General features: G+C 36.6%; 1 protein-coding gene across 1 annotated transcript; it reads right to left on the bottom strand.

Moving 5' to 3' along the window:
• Positions 1 to 1,390: 1,390 nt before the first annotated feature.
• LOC137406407 (torsin-1A-like) lies at positions 1,391 to 9,869 on the bottom strand. The gene is made up of 5 exons (XM_068092981.1): positions 9,665 to 9,869; positions 8,454 to 8,716; positions 3,326 to 3,501; positions 3,068 to 3,192; positions 1,391 to 1,771 (listed from the first exon to the last, which is right to left on the bottom strand). Exons 1-5 carry the CDS (start codon positions 9,858 to 9,860, stop codon positions 1,503 to 1,505), a joined length of 1,029 nt encoding a protein of 342 aa, XP_067949082.1. The 5' UTR covers positions 9,861 to 9,869; the 3' UTR covers positions 1,391 to 1,502.
• Between the last annotated feature and the right edge of the window lie 2,404 nt (positions 9,870 to 12,273).

Below are 12,273 nucleotides of genomic sequence, written 5' to 3'. Positions count from 1 at the left end.
AAAATAAATAGGCACAACCTTTAGTTTCTAGAGAACAAATATTTAAACAATGAGAGTGAATAATTGACCTCTTCAGTGTTCTCTGATCAAACATTCACTTTTTATATTAGTCACTTTTTGTTATTTCTCAATCGTTAATCAACTGCTTCTAGTTACAGATTGTGCCCTTTGTGATCTTTATACCCCATTGAAGCTAAACAAAATAATGAGTACATTGTACTATGAATGGAGAAATATTAGATTCCACAACTAACTTTAGAGCCCTTGGGCCAAACCAACAAGTAGACCTGATAAAGCAAATCTTTATTATGGACAGTTTTAGCATGAGTTAACTGATTGTATCTTTTGAACCATCCGCTAATATTGCTCTAAAAATAAACTCTACTGGGCATACTTTTGTTTACTTATAGACTCATGCATGTACATGCTGTCAAACTCCTATTATGTCTACTAGTACACAGGCGGTCTGGTGCGTCATTAAAGTGTGGCAGATGTAATATGTCCACAATAATTCCATACTATGGCAATGTGGCCACTTGGCATGGTGGTCAGTGAGCCTGTCTGCGGAGCAGGTGTCTCTGCGTTCAATACTAGTGTGAAGTTGTTCTTTTTTTAACGCTATTGTGGCGCTGGACAGACAGACAAGCACGGCTCTTATTATAGTAAATATTTGCTTTTTGGCATTTTTCCAGCAGGCTAGTTCACCAACTATAGCTATTTTTGACTCCACATAGTCTAGTACAGGCTTTTGCCAAGGTTGATTCAACTTGACACAGTGATTAATTGTATGATTGAAGAGAAGGATGAGTACCTAAGGTAAGTATCCACAAGTGATCTGGTACGGCAGCATACTCTGCCTACAACTGGTTTCTATTATTCACCAATTAGGTTAGATTTTGACATTTAATGGGTGTCGCATCGTCACTCCTACAATTCTCTAATTTGTTTCTCTAAATGCTCCTTTTTCTCTCTATTATCGCAAATCATGTTCAAACTGTCGTGTTTAAATATAAACCGAACATTCTAACTGCAAGATAATAATCAGGCTTATTCCGATCACAGTTGAGAGACTTCCGAGAAGGCCATTTTTATTATTCTATTATTATTAATCATTTTATTATTTATATTATTTTTATTTTATTTATTATTATATTTATTCAAATTTTGAACATCTTTGCGCTCAATAATTTTTTGTCTTACACATTCTTTTAGCAAAACGATAATTAAAATATAGATGAATCAGCAGAAGAATATCAAGAAATATTAAGAACAGTTTGAGGGCTGCATTCAAACCATTAAAAATTGGGTAAGAAAATAACATAGAAACAGAAAATCGTACAAAAAGTATGCCCATCCTATAGGCCAGTAAAAAATTGAGATTTAGGGATCACCACTCTATATAACCAGGAAGACTTCTATAGGTAGAAGCTTGTAGACTATGCATCCAAAGTCTCAGATGTCTATTATGATTGGTGTTTGTCTTCAGCTCTTTTCTCTTCGACTCAGGGATAGCCTTCCTCCTCCATAACCAGATCAATCTTAGCGTGTACACGCTTACATCCTGAAATGGAATACAGTTCCACACCTTCTGGTGTAAAAGATAACTGGCTTATTATTTTTTCTCTCAGCCCATCACTCTTCTGAGAACTAACATTTCTGTTTGCAAGTTCATCGTTGACGCATTGTCGAACATGTCTTTTCTCGAGTGGGAGGAATGGTATGTAGTGGCTGATGAGGTTGGATGTTATTAAACTGGAAACCTTGAGACCACCTGTGAAAAGATGTCAATCACTTAAAAACCTGTTTTGGAAACATGTCTCAATTTCTGTCGTCTCTAGTAAAGGACCATCATGCTTCATTGAACTGGACATCTCTGATTTTTACCTAAAGTGGTATTCTTGGTTTAGATAATTGTTTAACCTATCTTTAATGAACAGAAAAATTAAGCGATGATTTCTATGCCAATTATTTAGTTTGTGATAAAAATATTTTGATGTAGAAAAAAAGTTCCAATGTTATATGATGGTACATAAAAAACTTTAGGCTTTTCAAAGCCATCCCTCTTTCTAAAACATTTGAGCAAGACAAAGCTCACCATCAGAAAGAAATTGCAATAGACATACAATGCCATTATACAACTTCTAACAAAAACATTCCTTGTTTATATTTCAAGATCTCAAGATATTATTTAAAATTCATTTGACACATAGTGCGAATTATATGTCATCAACCCTTTGACTATCCATCAAAAAAATTGTTTACTCTAACTAATATGTTACCAATAGATAAGTTATATACGTTAAAGCTGCTGCTAAGGGGTCATACTGTATTTCATTCATCTGGAAATGGGGGACCACCACACTCTTATAGCACTCGTCACTCTCTTCTAAATCTTCATATTCCCTTGTTTACATCTAGTGCTGGGCAAAAACTATTCAATATCAAACAACCTTTTGTTGGAATAACCTACTGAACAGATTGAAAAAAATTTGACTTTAAAAAACAAGTAAAATGCTATCTCCTGTCTCTCTGACTGGGGTGGGCTGAGGCCCGCCTTTGTTCCGCTGCTGTTGGCTGTTTTTTGAGGCTTGCGCAACATTAGCTGGGCTACAGTGCACCTATGGCTCCATCATCATTACCTCGTGCTTAGGTTGAGTAAATTTTGCTATAGCTTTTCATTTTCTCATTAATTTGTATTTAACCTGATATATTTACTAATATGCAGTTTATTTTTCTGTTTAGTTTCTGTTGATGAAAATAAACACACACACGCACGCACGCACGCACACACACACCACACACACACCACACACACACCACACACACACGCGCGCACACACACACATGTAGCCGTAAAAACCTCATACATGATATATAGATTTCTACCAGTGTCATCTCTTGACATTTTATATGATTTTTTTTCTGGCAGCAACTCATCGCAAGCCCCCTAAGACAGTTGTTGGTATGATCACTATCTGCTAATCATATCACCTTTTTACAGGTGACGATTTTAAATGGCACAATTCTAACTTGTGTAAAAGCACCTTGAAACGTCCTGCAAACTTACCCTTGGTATTGTACGCTTCTGTCCATAACATTTTTTCCATATCTTTCACTTCTAAGTCATCACGTTTTCCCCCAGATTGATAGTGATTGTATGTCGCATCATACAGAGCCTCTCCTCCAGCATTCCTAATAAGAACCACAGCTATTTGGACAACATGCTAGATGACATCACATGAAATGTTTGACAATCAGTAAACAAAAAGGTTAAAAATATAAAAAGCCCAACGGAAATCAAGACCAACAAGATAAAGAGACATACCCAAGGAACAAAAATATTGATGATCTGTAATCAATGCCTTGAACAGAGTCATAGTGATCAAGAAAGGGTTTTAATGTGTCCAATACTCCATCTGGCATTTTCTCCACTTCATCAAAGATGAAAAGCTGACGAGGGCAGGAAGAGACGTTGCCCTCTACCCAATGTTGAATCTGATCCTGGTAAATTAATTTGCAAACATCAGATTGATCAGGAGTGTAGTTATTTTTATCAAAGTGTCAAGTCTGTGTAACAGGTTGATTGATGAGATGAACTTTTAAACTTAAGCGGAGGTTGTATTGCGTAATGTTCAACCAAGTCATAAGAAAATAAAGTTAACTTGGAACACCCAAAATTAATACAATTATCAGCAAATCAGCTAGCTCTCTCGTATAGCTATGAAAATTTTTCGCTATATAACATAATAGTAAATGTACTAATTATAAAAAAATTGAAAAACTCAATTTTCCCCCGAATAGAAAACTGCATCATCAACAACAGTTATGGATAAAAGTATCAGCCACCCAACCACTCGTAACCCAAGCATTGAGGACGATTCGAAACCTGAGATGTTCTGCAAGTGGAAACAAGTGAACTGTCTGGTGTTTCTGGTGAATGGTTTGGCACTGCCGTTTTACCAAGTGATTGTGTTGATCACAAGTGAGTGAGTATCTGAGAGTAAGTTTGGTAAAACAGATAATGAGCCTCTGTTTCTACGAACTGCACTAGTGTCAGTATTAATTACAGGGAATCTGCTGGGTAGGTTTTCTGTTTTCCGTACCAGGTTTTTCGAGATAACGTATGTAGACTTGATCTCCGACGTTCAATTTGGGTAGTTCCTTAGCATTGTGAAAATTGTCAAAAGTGCGTTTCATTTTGATTTTATAGTGATATTCTCTTCCAGCGATGAGGTCTTAATCTGAAGTGTAGGCAAGTAAAGTGTTCGGATCTGTTGATAAATCAATCTGAAGTCGTCTGCCCATCACCATCTCAGCTGGAGCATGTTCGCTGTGTATATGTGTGTTGCAGTGAGAGAAGAAATGTGGTCTAGTTGCTTTTTTGATGAGATTCATTACAGTTTGTACACACATCTCCGCTTCACCATTTGCTTGAGGGTATCATCTGAAGAAAGCTGGTGAGAGCTTCTGAGGCAACACTTTACAGCAAACTCCTTGAATTTCTGGCTAGCATAACACAGTCCATTTTCTGATATCGCTGCTTCTGGTAACCCGTGTCTGCCGCAAATGGATCTCAGGGATTAATCGCATAACGTAAATTCCACATAACGCAGAGAATGTATATAAAGTTTTTGCTTGATACAACATAAAGAATTCCATACAGTGTAAAGTGTCAAGTTGGTGAAAGTTTTCAAATTCGAGTAGAATAACGCGAATCTTGTAGCTGGCCTTAAAATATTGATATTTCCTGCCAAACTTGAAAAAGAAAACAACGTACGTATCAGGATTATTTTATATATACTAGTATCTTGGAAATCTAGTTTACCGTTCGACATTGCCAAATTTGGCGACAAAGCACAGAATATAAGTAGCAGTGCAATTATTCATAAATACTTACAGGTGATCCAATGGTGCAGGCATTTGAGTGTCGATATACCAGGCTGAAGATCATGAGTTTAGTTTTGTCGAAAGCTATTTATGTCCTAACATCGAGCTCCGACGACAAACAATCAGACAGATATCAATCCCAATACGTAAGGCTATATTTTTGTTTTACTTTATTTAAGACATACAATATTTTACAACACTTTTCCTTCTGCAGAATAGACAATGCCGTCTAGAAAAATGAAAAGAATCGATGAAAACTGACATTGAAGGTGTACGCTCAGTCATCTGACAGATGACTGAGCCATCCGTGGTCGATGAAATTTATTTCCTGTCGCAGAGTTTTCCTCCTGTTGTTTGAAGTTAAGTTCGGCCAGGCAATATTCACATGCAGGTAGTGTTGAGATTGTAGATAAAGGGGCTACCTCTATCTTTTTGGCAAGTTGTCTATCTTCAGCATCTGGCTTGGATAGGGGTTGTCGGGACAAAAAGGTCAGCTATGTTGTTTTCCTTGCCAGGTATGTGTTCCAGTGAATGCATATTTTAGTGTTCAGAGCCTTTGTCTTTAAATTCTAATTGCGAGGTCATTGACAGCATTAAAGGTGAATACAAGTATGAGTGGTTTGTGGTCAGTTTCAAGTGTCACGTCTGGATGTCCTAAAATGTACATTTCAAACTTGGAACGTGTCCACGCTATTTCTAACGCTTCTAGCTCAATAGGTGACCATCTAGACTCCGTGTCGGTAAGACTTCTTGACTTAGATGCAACAAGTCGATAAGATCCATCAGACTGTGTTTGAAATAGTACATTTCCTAGTCCCATATTTGAAGCGTCACTCACTATAACAAATTGTTTTGTAACATCATACCATTCTCGACAGAAGGTTTTAAAGAATACAGTTTTAATGTATTTTGTGGCTTGGGTCAAGTTGGTATCCTATGTTCATTTTTTCTAACCAAATAATGCATGTAATGGTTTGGTTATGTCAGAAATCTTAGAAGAGAATCTACCCAATTCCTTCATGGATCCGAGAAATGACAAACTCTTTGAGACATGTGGGGTCAGGTAACTCCAAAATGTCCCATATACAATTTATATCTAGATTTAGGCCTTGCTCGCTGATATATAGTCCCAAGAATTTCACAGAGGTTTGCATACGATTCATACGAATTTCATATGGTTTAGAGTCATTCCGGCTTCTCTGAAACATTTCAGCATTTTGCATGTTCTTTCATCTAATTTTTCCTCGCTGTTGGTGCTGAACGCTAGAATATCTGCCATGTGGCACACTACACCATCTAGTCCCTCCAAAATGTCACACATGCACCATTGAAATATATCACCTGCACTGACTAAACCAAAGGGTACTCGATTATAGCAAACATGTTTGCATAGAGTGAAGAATGTAATTAACAATCGGAAGTTGTCATTTAATGGTATCTGATAATATCCTGAGTTCGTGACTAATTTGTCATGAATTTCAAAATCCCGATATTTTAGCTAGGTTTTTTTTATAGAACTGCTAAAGTTGGTGTCTCATTGTACCGCTTTGTTGGGTTTAGTCAGATCAGCATATATGTGAATTTTAGTAGGGTCTTCTTTCGGTACTTGCACCATACCTAAACACCAATTGGTGGGAACTGTTACTTTAGTTATTATACCCTTACTTTCTATATTGTCTGATTGTTGCGAATGGTAGTCGTGGTTGAGACACATCATATGGTATGTGTAATGCTGTGGGTGTCACATCCTCCCTCAACTAGATTCTGCAGAGTTCAGTGACATTTATGTACCCAAACAAATTGAATTTCTGTCAACTCTAAGCTGTGCTTCAACTAAACCTCAAAAGATAAAGTTATACCGCCTGTACCGGATAGTTTCTTATCTGACAGTTGTAGATATTTAAAATTATCTCAATGCAATTGCTACATCTGCACCGAAATCTAATTTGTTCATGAAAATATGTCTATAGCATTTCCATTCTGAACGAGTTTGTTGAATTTGGCTCTTTCAATGATAATATTGGTTCTGAGACCGAAATAGTCATCAAAAGCTGCTAGCACATCATCGTGTATGTCTTCAGGAATATTCAGTGAGAGAATAATGATATCTACAGCCTGTTCTCCAAGAAAATATACTAAGGTATTCATCTGCTCCCTGTCAAAATGTTTCTTTCTTCTAGTGGAATCTCTGTATCCCAGCCATCTAGCCCCCACCTTGTTCATTTACTGGGATCTGAGAAGTCAAAACTACCTGATGGATCAATCCTTAATGGCTGTGCTCGTTGCTGAATTGGCGCTTCAGCCATATTCTCAGAATTTCGGAGATAACAATGTCTCAGAATGATTTCAAATAATTTTCTAAGATGCTGCCCATCCTTGGGGTATAATTTTTTCGCAAGCTGCCACCACGTAACATGTTGATTGATAAGATGCACTTTTAGGATTAGGCAGAGGTTGTATTACATACGAGGTCTGATCCAAAAGTTCCCAGAATGGAGTTGTATACTCGTGCATATTTGCTCGATGGAAAAACCCATTGCAGCGTTGGCTGGAAAACACCACTGGAGTGTTGTCACAAAATTTCAAGCTGCTATGACAACACGTTCTCACGTGAGCCGACGATATGTCAAGGTCTGTCAGGTGCTTCCGCCGCTTTTAAAAAAAATTTATCGTCATGTCTAATAAACCAGAACAGCGCATTTGCATTAAATTTTGTGTGAAATTAGGAAAAACAAGGATACTACGACTTTTAAAATAAAGTTTTGATCATTCCTGAAAGCTTCCTTAAAATCGTTGCAAGCGTGCATCCTGAGCTCGTTTTGATCATCAGTTAACAAGCTTGGCACGAACTTTGCTGCGACTCGTTTAAATTGTTAAAAAATTGTTTAAATTGTCAGTTAAAACTTTGTGAACAGCTCGAAAACTAAGTCCAGTTTCTCCAGATATCTCTAATGGTTAAACGTCGATCTGGCATGACTAGTGACCTCACACTGTCAATTTACGAGCAGGTTCTTGCCGACGTTGGTCTGCCAGACCTCGCGTCATCTTCAGTGCTGTCTCTACCTTCACAAAAAAAAAGTTAGAAAAAAGACGGAAGCACCGGACAGACCTTGACATATCGTTAGCTCACATGAGAACGCATTCTCATAGCAACCTGAAATTTTGTGACAACACTCCAGAGGTGTTTCCCAGCCAAGCCTGCAATGGGTTTTTCCATCGTGCAAATATGCACGAGTATACAGCTCCATTCCAGAAACTTTTGGATCAGACCTCGTAACCTTCAACCAAATCAAGAGAAAAATTGTGTGAACTTTGAAAACCCAAGATTAATGCAATCATCAGCAAATCAGTTAGCTTTTTCACCAAATCATGAAAACTTTCAGCTATATAACATAACAATACAGCCCGCAGAGACAGTACCCACTAGTATCTAGACTCAATCTAGAACTTGGGCTAGCTTATAATGGGGAAAAATGTATGTTGAGTGAGCAATGCATTAATTTAGAACATGTCCAGCACACAATCAGCTTAACCTTAAACTCACTGACAGTTACAAATAGTCCTACCTTGTAATCGGCAGCCTTTTCGTGCCGTGCAAAATCTTTGGTAGCACTGAGCACATGAACGTATTTGCTTTTCATCCCTCTGTCATATAAATTCTGTGCAATTACGGACGCCACCAAGTTTTTTCCTGTGCCTGTCCAACCGTGAAAAGACAGTACTAGCGCCTTCCGCGGGGGACGACGTAGGTGAGCTCGTATTGTCTTTACAACTGAGTCTATCGCCAAATGTTGGCCATAAACTTTAGCTTCCAAGTCTTTTCTCAAGTCTGAAAATAAAAAGGTGAGGTGAAGAAAGGTCAGCAAACAAGCAATAACGTACTTCAGCTGCACAAAATACACATTCAAATGCCAATTAGATGATATTTGTCAAATTATGGTACCTACAAACAGAATGCCCAGATTGGTTGTTATAAATTGCAGTTGCCCTCCTAAAAACAAATCTTAAACATTTCCTATGGGCAATGGTAGGATGCCTGAGAGGTTTCCAAAAGATAAAATGTGTCCTAAAAGGCTAAACTTTTATACAAGTTCACAACAGATGCTGCTTGTTTGGTAACCAGTGTACTGATTTCCCTTGTTGCAATGCTGCCACATGATAACTTTCATATGACAAGCGCCAGCCATTGTAAATTGCATATTGGCATGAGCTTTCTGAAATGACTAAACATATTATAAAAACTATTGGAAACAGTTCCAGAAAACGTTGAGTGTTAGAAATCACAAAACCCTGATTATATTTGTAAACAAAAGTGTTTTATCAATTGATTAAACTAAAAACTCAAATTGTTGTTAAGAACCCAAAATGATCCTCTTTTACTAGGTATGTTAAATATTTATTATGTAAGATTAAAGACAAAAACAATAAATAGAAATTCATTAAAACCAGGAAAATTGTTTTATCTAGGTTAACAGTCCGTTGAAAATGTGTTAACTGAAAACTATACAGAAAATAAACAGCATGTTATGCTCGGACTACCACCAGTCCAGCGCAAAAATAACTCACAGTACCATAGTATCCATCTCTCCCTTTTTGAATCACTTGGCAAAATTCTAATAAGCACATGGAAACAGATAACTATCAAAAACACTTCTCAAAGTTTGGTGCTCTTAAAAAATGAACTTCATTCTCAAAAGTTAAAAAACATTTGTTGGGCAACGCGTCAAATGACAAAGAAAGCCTACTGTGATTAGAAAAATCCTCTGTTTAATCTTACATGGCAGCTCTCTTCTTATCCATCGATCCTGACAGCACTCTTTGATGACGCAGTATATCGGTTTACCGACCAAAGTGACACCAGCAATTGTGAGAGCACTGATTCCGAGAAAGGTCGCAGTGACTGGCTCGGCATCAGTAATTCTCAGAACGGAGATAATAAGAGGCAAATAGACCAACAAAGCACGTAGTTTCATCTCGGTTAACTGCAATGACAAAAATATTTTATCTCATTTTACCACGAATCCAAAAGACCAAGTACAAAGCATTGCAGGTAAACATTGTAGGGAAACATTGTGGGTAAACCGGAGACATGATTATCTTAATGAAATTTTATGTTCCAAGAAAAAGCAAGATTGTATGTTACTGGCATTCTTACCAGAAGCCTTATGGTCATGTTTCATTTTTAATTGCCCAAGACAGTATGCATTTCTGACCTGATTAACAACTCCGGTTTAAAAAACTTTTACATGAGCAGAGATTATATAATAGGTAAAAGAAAATGGGAGCAAATAGTATCTTGAAAAATATCAAGCAGATAAAAGAGAATCTAAAAAACTTTCGAATGAGCGAAAACCTTACCAAAAAGTGTAGCTTTTTTAAACTATTCTTAAACAAAAATGACTAAGTCTTCCACATTCTTATTCAATATCAAACAGGTTCTCTATGTACTAGAGGTGGAATGAGACACCTTGAGTATCGACTTTTCTCGTCTCGATCTGGTCTCGACCTAACTATTGCCAAACTCGAAACAAGAAATAGAACTAAAGCGCCTGCGCACGGCTGTTAAAACAGGGCTTCTCGCGGTAACAACAACTCATATATTGTAATGGATTGCGGGTAACTGCCTTTAAAGTTATACCCGGTCCGTTACTACCTGTTGTTATTGATTATGTTGGCCACCGAGTCTAATCATGTAGTCCGGACAACGGCCCTGTTAATATACTGTAGTCCGGTTCTGTGTCCTTAAAACAGATACCGCGTCGAATCTAATTACCCTCCGGATAATCCAATTTAATAAATAAGACTGTTGCGAGTAAAATATCTGTATTTTATCGTATCGTGTCCAAACACCAACTGTCCTTCATAAAATTCGGGCCTCTTGTATATACTACCAATTGCGGGTAAAACTTGCCCGGACACGGAGAAATGAACTAAAGGCTGTGTCGACCATAGTAGGTGTTCCGGGTAACAATGACATTACCGTTAGTTCAATATAGGAATATATACAGTAATTCTCATTATTTCATGAGTACAATTTAAATGTAATTCACATACAAAACTTAGCATAAATAAAACAATAGGAATGAAAGTGCTATCGTGGGTTCTTTTAGTTGTGGTACTTCTTTGTAGATCGACGGCTATCGGTTTCATTACACATTTTATTACAATATAAAGTAAGAACTATTCAATAGATGGTAAAAATATACATGTACAAAGCAATATGTTTATAATAATTATTATCAATTAAGCTCAAAATTAATAGAAATATATAACTTCGCTATTTTAGAGCTGTTTGTGTCACCTTTGTTTACAAAGAATACATGCATATCGCTATTAAAATGTTGTATTTAAATCTTTTACACCAGGAAAGAATTCAATTTAAAAAGAGGTTTATCAATTTCCTATATTAAGTACGCTAGTCCTTGTAAAATGAAATCATCACCTAATGCTCATTTACTGTCTCATGTCTCGAATTTTTACAAGACAGTGTCTCGAGTCTCGTCTCGAACTTAAAAAACCTGTCTCGTTCCACCTCTACTATGTACAGCATGCATGTAAGACGTCTAATAAAATCTGGATTACTGAACTGCATTGTTTTGGGGACTTGTAAATGACATCTCACAACTTTTAGCTTTTAAACGCCAAAATTTCACAAATTTGATTTTATCAGATTTTTAGAATTTGTTTGGTTTGATAAGGCTTTCAAATAAAATATACTCTCAGTTGCCTCTTTTGATAGTGTATCTGGCATTGGAAAAAAAATTCAGTCTGGATAAAATAATTCTTACATAGACGAACACTTTCAAGTATCTTCAAGTCAACATTAGGGTTTTTATCTGAAACTATAACATTCACATAATGACTAATAAAAACTAATAATACTCGAAAGTTTTAAAAACCAACCTTTAACATACAAAGGTTTGGGCTATCCCAAGGTGACCCACAATAAAAAAAGAAATCTTATTTTTGGTACACAAGCTGATAGCTTCGAGTTGATCAATATTAAAAGAGTATGTTTTTTTATGAATGTTAGAGAACATTTAGCTTTTATTTTCCTTCAATAGCTTCAATTTTCCCATACTACGTGATTTACAATTCACTTATTAATGACTAGAAACGATAACTTCAAACGTGTTTGTTACAACCATCTAATCACTATCTTGGTAGTAGCTACTCTTCAATGCTCAATCTCAAGTGCAGTTTGTTTTCATAGCATTGTATAACTATTTTAGCATTCTATAACTATTCTAGCATTCTACAACTATTCTAGCATTTGGTGAGATTCATTCTTTGACCAACAAAAGATATAACGCCGATTTGATTGATTTAAACCAGGGATGTCAAACTCAATTGTAAAAGGGGCCAAAATTCAAAACACAATCTAGG

This window comes from Watersipora subatra, chromosome 10 (genome assembly GCF_963576615.1).
Source record: "Watersipora subatra chromosome 10, tzWatSuba1.1, whole genome shotgun sequence".
NCBI lineage: Eukaryota > Metazoa > Bryozoa > Gymnolaemata > Cheilostomatida > Watersiporidae > Watersipora > Watersipora subatra.
The sequence above is the reverse complement of the archived record's forward strand: the minus strand, read 5'-3'. Positions and strand labels throughout refer to the sequence as shown.

Bases quoted from the DNA above. Each gene is read 5' to 3' on its own strand.
- LOC137406407 (XM_068092981.1), bottom strand. From the start codon at position 9,860: ATGAAACTACGTGCTTTGTTGGTCTATTTGCCTCTTATTATCTCCGTT. The intron at 3,502-8,453 runs GTAGGACTATTT...TTAATTTACCAG, and splicing joins AAAAGGCTGCCGATTACAAG to GATCAGATTCAACATTGGGT. The intron at 3,193-3,325 runs GTATGTCTCTTT...GGTTCTTATTAG, and splicing joins TCAATATTTTTGTTCCTTGG to GAATGCTGGAGGAGAGGCTC.